The sequence below is a fragment of the Abramis brama genome (assembly GCF_963993115.1).
Source record: "Abramis brama genome assembly, chromosome: 6".
Lineage (NCBI taxonomy): Eukaryota > Metazoa > Chordata > Actinopteri > Cypriniformes > Leuciscidae > Abramis > Abramis brama.
The window spans coordinates 43,112,672-43,119,428 of NC_139968.1; the positions used below are offsets into that span (position 1 = coordinate 43,112,672).

General features: G+C 37.3%; 1 protein-coding gene across 1 annotated transcript; it reads right to left on the minus strand.

Annotated features, from left to right (window-relative positions):
* Positions 1-576: 576 nt before the first annotated feature.
* On the minus strand, positions 577-1,387 carry LOC311084106 (cortexin-1-like). The gene has a single exon (XM_084115961.1). It carries the CDS (start codon positions 973-975, stop codon positions 712-714), a length of 264 nt encoding a protein of 87 aa, XP_083972087.1. The 5' UTR covers positions 976-1,387; the 3' UTR covers positions 577-711.
* Between the last annotated feature and the right edge of the window lie 5,370 nt (positions 1,388-6,757).

Genomic DNA, 6,757 nt, shown 5'->3' on the forward strand with positions numbered 1-6,757 from the left:
TCTGATTGGGTGACCGTTTCATTTCGATAATTAACCTTTTTAGCTATTAGTGTGACGGCTTGAGTGGAGCTTGTAAACTGTTTTTAACTTTCTTCGTGTGAGTAACTCGAAATGTAGATGTTTTAAAAGCTTCATGCATTGTGTCTGTTGTGTACCCTGAGGAAGGCTATTAAGCCGAAACGCGTTGGTATTTTTTATTAAATATTTTATTTTATTAAATTTCCTCTTAACACAAAAGTGTTACTGAATTCCCTTTTTGTACTTGTAAATACATTTTTATCAATGTTTCATTGGCTGAACGATCGATGGTGCATCATCCATCCTTATTTTCAGTTGTGTTAAATTAAATATGCCACCTACTAAGGTCCATTGAGAAGATTCATCATCTTTTACAATTAAGATATATCTACATCAACAATGAAATATGTACAGTCGTCGACTTTGTGAAGGGTAGTAACAGTTCACAGTGAGTGTCGTGTTGGGCACCTTGAACCACTGACTTCATGCTCCGCGTGCATTTGTTGTAGACCATGTAGACCGTCCTGAGGATGTAGCTACAGCGGAAGAAATGGACGACCCTGTTAATTAAGATGTGTTGGGAAAGTAGCGTACATTGACGCACTTGGTGTGCGTGACTTTCAAGGTGCTTTGCCTTTGGCGTAGTCGGCGCCATGAGCTACAGGTTGGGCTAAGGCTCTCTCGGTCATGCAACTACACCAAGGCATAGTCAAACTGGCCCCGCTCGAAGCCGTCCTTATGATCGGTCCAAGAGGAAGCGGGCATTCGGCTGTAGGGATCCAGCAATATCCGGAAGCAACGCACCAACAGGAAAATCAAAAACAGCATCAGGAGACCAACGAACGCAAAGGCCGTCCTTTGCTCGGAGTCTCCTCCAAAAGGTGGGCTGCTGGGAACCCCAGCGAACGAAGGCCCCGGCAAAAGCAGCTCATAGTCCAGTGTGGACACATCGCTCATCCTCCAGGGAGGGCGACGGCAGAACTTGCAAGCTGTCTGGAGGGTGGGTTGGACTGAGAGGTTGGCCAGATTGGTACAGTGACCTCGATGTGGACAACCAAGGCCAAAGTCAACCCTCCCGACACTTCTGCCCGCGTGACGGACACGCAAACTGACACAAGTGGAGCAATCCGGGACTTTGCTGCTCAAAACGACAGGCCTGTTTATTTCAGACCTGTCACATCTGATCTGACCCTCAAGTGGCACGGCGCAAGTCGATGGGACATGACACAACAGGCTGCCACGGTGGATAAAAACAGCAGCGCGTGCAGGGACTCGAGTCACACACTCGTTCCTCTTCGCTGCAGGGCTAGGGCTAATTGGATCCAGATGGGACGCGGTATGCAGGTGTTGTGCCCCACGTTGGGCGCCACTTTACACTAAAGCAAAATTTGCACCGACGGCAAGTTTCTCATTTCTGGCTTGTGCAGAAAGTGGCAGACAGAAGAATTTCAGGCACCTTATCGGATCAGCGGGGCACTAGATCAACATGCGAACCTCTGCGAGCATTAAATGAGCCGTTTGCAGAGCCAGTTTGATTAGTGAGCTGCTGTCTGTCCATTAGGTTGGTAAATCAGATGATCTGCTCCTTCTTGCTTGCCTCTGAACGCATTTTCTCACACAGAAACGTCTTGCAAGGTTGGTACTATCAATCGGGTTGGGATCAGATGTAGGCGGACGGCGCAGAGTCAAGGAAATGACGCCTTCGCTGCAGTGTTTTTGGCCTCTGGTCTGTTGTACTTCAACCTGTTAACACACAACATACACATATTCAACATTTAATTCAGCTTAGTCGCATGACTATTAACTGTTCCTAGCCAAAACCTCAAAGTGAAACAATATTATATGCTTCTCAGAAGTTTTTTTACCTTAAAAGGACTGTCTACTGAATCTTAACACAAAATATATAAATTAAGTCAATTTTTCATGTTTAGTTTTTTGGAAGAAATAATCAAGGCATGTTTTATATACAATTTATTACTTGTAAGTAACACTATTTAAATGAATTTTTTTTTTAAATGCATATTAATCTAAACTGAAAAATAATGTATTATAAATATTTGCACCATTTCAATTTATATCCATATAAATATATGCATTCGGAATATTAATACAAATGACACACAGATACATTTTCTTTAAAACATCATACAAAATATTAAGCATGCGTTAGAGTAATTGTTTATTTTGAAACATCAATGTAAATATAAAACATTAACAATATAATCATATAAAAATGAAATTAGTTAGTTTTATATTTCGTTTTTATTTTATTTTAAACTTTCAGTCATTTTGTTTGTCATTTTTATAAAACAAGTTTCAAGTTTTTGTTTTTATAAAATATGTCTATCATTTTTATTTCAGTTTTAGTTATTTTAGTAGATCAACTTAAACTAAATGAAAAAGAGAAATATTGCCATGGCAACTAGCTGAAATAAAATAAGTTTCTATATATTTTATATTTATCTTATTTCAAACAACAACAAAAAAAAAAAAAAACATTTTTATGGTTTTAGTTCCAGTTAACTAAAGTAACCCTGAGTCAAATAAGTCAACAAAGATTTCTCTTCAAAAATGGAATATTTCGGATATATGATGTTTTTATGCTATAAAAAGTCATATTTCCAGAAAAGACTTAAGAGGGCAGAGGATATGAAAATCATATATAGCAGGTTTTTCAGTACGGTGTTAATCATGTTAATGATGTGGAGGCTTTAGAAAGTCAATCATCAAATAGGATAGAGTGAATGAGTGTTTCAACGAATCCAATCAAAACTCCCATAATTACCCTGACATTCTGCGTAATGGTGAAACTGATTACAAAACGGTGATACCAGCAAAACTGTGTGTTGTAAATGTCGTCTTTATCCGTCAGTGAGGCGTTTTAACGAAGCATTAGCCGACTGTTGGAGGAAACCAAACAACCATTCATGAATCATACGAGTTAGGCTGTCGCTAGTCTGGGATCACGGGATACGAAATGTCAGCAGACGATTATCTTAAAGCTGAACGGCGACGGCGTGATTAAAGCGATCAGACAAAGACGAGGGGAAAGATGGATGGTGGGCGCAGAAGTCGTTGGCGCTGAATGGACGCGTCTCAGTGTCATGATGGATGAGAGGAAGATGTGAAGATCTGTGTGGCGCTCAGACGACGGTCTCTCTCTCTCTCTCGGCCACTTCATCAACGGGACTTAATCAATCAGGGCTTCATCAGACACACTGAACAGAGACAAACACTCAGAGAACACGTCATAATGGAAGAAGAAATCAAACAAAATACTACTACTAATAATAAAAATACATTAAAAAAATTAATTAATAAAATACTAGTAAAATATGCTGTCAATTATATTGTTATTCTTTTTTGTATTTTATTCATGATTATTATTATTATGAAATGAATAAATAAAATGCTAAAAAAATAGTTAATACATATTTCATTTATTTATTCATTTAATTATATTATATTATATAGTGAAGTACATTCATTTTAAAATGAAGACATTTCATATTCATATTATTAATCATCACCATCAAATGAATAAATAAAATTGCCCATAACAAATACTACTAATAAAACATGCAATTGTTATTAATTTTGTATTCATATAATTATTGTAATGAAATTAATAAATAAAATGCTAAAAATGTTATAATACATACATAACACATTTTAATCATTCAATACTAATAATTATTATTATTTATAGTGAAGTATATTTTGAAATGAAGATCAATTATTGTATTTTATTAATTCATAATATAACCTGCTGTAAATAGTTTAATTATTAGCATTTAATTAATTAATTATTAAATATATAAATACTAAGCATGTTATACCCTATATTTCATTATTAGTACTTTATTCATTTCATCATAATTTGTATGTCATTATAAATAAATACATAGTACTAATAAACATGCTTTCATTTATTAATTGTATTTTTCATTATTAAATGCATGAATAAACAAAATTACTAATAATATGCTTTAAATTATAATGTGTATAAATGTTAATATTTACCAAAATGCATATGGTTATCTTAATAATAATATATTAATACTACTAATAAAGATATTTGATCATCTTATCTGGGGTGATTCGCATGAAGGATTCTGAGAGTTTGATGACGAATGTTAAAGCTCATATTGAGACTTAGTGAGAAAAGCTCTCCTCCATGTGACCTTGAGGCACTGTTGAGATGTTAAAGCCTAATGTTATGTGTGTGTTTTATATTTCATACGCCGGTGGATTCAGCATTCGTGCTCGAGCAGATGGTGCCCCAGCAGGTCTCCGAAAATCACAGGTCACAAACAGAGGACATTAAACCCTCTCAACGACTTCACTCTGAACTCGGTTTGACTGAACTCACTCAGAGACGAGCGCTTGAGGAATCGCCCGTCAGGACGTCCCAGCGTGTCTCCATGCAAATCACAGAGAAGGACCTTTAACAACATTTATCAGGACGGCAATGCCTCTTTTTTCCAATAACAAGGCCGGTTGCCAGATCCTCAGGTTCGGCATCATGTTTTCCATTACGGCAGCAACTCGAGCCTGTGCGTGTTTGAGCAAGACTCTCGCTCATCCTTTTATTCCGCTGTTCCTCGCGTTCATAATGACCCTCAGTGAATCGGTGACGCGCCTCAGAGCCTCTGGGACGCTCATTTACTGCCGTTAGAGTCCGTGTCGAGGGCCAAACAAACTGCATTTCATTAACCAGCTCCTCGGGGAGGAAACGCCAACGTGTTTTTGCTTTCATTTCAGCCTCCGAGGAAAACGACTGAAGCCGATCCCATTATTCACTGGCCCCCGCTGGAGTCGTGACGCGCCGAACACACGAATTTGTCATTATTTGTCCCGAAAAGCCTCTCGAAAACTAATTAGAGGCCACAATCGGATGAGAAATGAAGGTGGTTGGCTTCAAACCGAACCGAACCGAGGGCTAAGAGAGAATCGGGTTAAATTCGGGTGTTTATCAAGATAAAGATTTGAACGAGAAGTGTAAAATTAAAAAATTAAAATGTATAAAATTGAGGGGAAAATGAAAAATATAATAAAAATATAATATAATATAAATAAAGTCAAATAAAAAGGCTAAGTAATAAACAAATACAAAAAAACTGAACATAAAATATATAATAAAGTGTAAAATAAAAAAAATCACATAAATAATAAAGGCTAAATAATATAAAACCGAGCATAAAAACATAAAATTGTAAAATGAAAAATATAATAAAGTAAAATAAAAATGCTGAATTTAAAACAAAACATAAAATATATAATAAAATTTAAAATAAAAATATAATTTATAATCTAAAAAAAAAATATATAATAACTAAAATGTAAAATAATGAAAAACAAATGGTGGTTTCATGAAATCAAACTCTTAGGGGCCGTTTACACTAGGGCTGTAATCAACCAAAGAAAATCTTGGTCGACTGAAGTCCTGAAATTTTCGACTAAAAATCGACTAAAAATGACGTTAGGAAAAAAAGCGGTAAATTAATAGCTGCGCACATCGACCCCAGGCCGTTTCCCTTCAGGAGTCAGAGGTACCGCGACTACTGTACTGTCCTCGGCTCGCTTATGACATCAGTCAGACGGCGTCCGCGGGAGTGGAAGGCGGATCGAGCGGGATTCTTTATTGGTGTCTCTTTTTAATGATATGCCTTACGCATCTGTCAATCATCCCCGCTTGCTTTGGGGAATGAACCCAGCGCTATGATTGGTCGAACTCTTCTTCTTTTGCTGTTGCTTGATTTGAGAACTGCGCGTGCACAGAGGCGTCACCAGGTTTTTGCGTAGTTTAGAGTGACAAATCGTACCAGCGTACTCTGAAGTCAAAATGCGTATCCGCTATGCAAAATGCACAAAATTTGAGAGTGTGTGACTTTACATCCAGTCGCACATGTGCAACCAGTAAATTTGCCCTCCCCATGAATCCAGAATGTGTGGCAGGCCAATGATGACAAGTGTGAGAAGAATAGGGAATGGCCACTGTAACTGGCTAATGTGTGGAGGGGGAGGGTCCTAGAGTGTTGATGTTGATGTAGTCGAAGCCTTTGAGTTCAAAGGATTTGACATTTTCTTAAAGGAAGTAAAACGGGATTTTATATCAGAGGAGAACATTCTAAAATTGCGATTAAAGTGAATGTTTCTGGCTTTGTGAAGGTGAAATTTCCACATAAGACAAAGTAATAATACAGTATCATCAAGATTAACATACTTAGAATAAAAATCGGACATAAAACATTTTAGATTATGTAATTTGTGTCTATAGACACTATAACGAGGATCGTTTTGATCGTTTTCTGCTTTTAGCACATCCTTGTCGTATAAACGCTACCTTATGAATGAGATTTGCTGAACTTGTCCAACCAAGTGTGTTTATCAAGATAAAACTGGTCTGAAAAGAAGAAGCCATGTGCAGGTCTCAGGAAAATGCCTGGAAACAGACCTGATGCCATCCATCACAGCCCTTACTGGTGACATTCTGTGATTTTTCCTTTTATATTTCGGTTTGTCTGTGTTCATTCATCAATAACGGATCGCTATCGCCGCATCGGCAGGATTGTGGGAAACGTCCGGGTCACCTTGAGCTCGGGACAAACTCCAAGTGTCATGTGTGATGGAAAACCGTACTGTACTGCTCAAGCATCAAGATGTTTCCCTGATAATACAATACAGGTTCAAATAATTTCATATATATATATATATATACACACACACATTTACATTT

Bases quoted from the DNA above. Each gene is read 5' to 3' on its own strand.
- LOC311084106 (XM_084115961.1), bottom strand. From the start codon at position 975: ATGAGCGATGTGTCCACACTGGACTATGAGCTGCTTTTGCCGGGGCCT.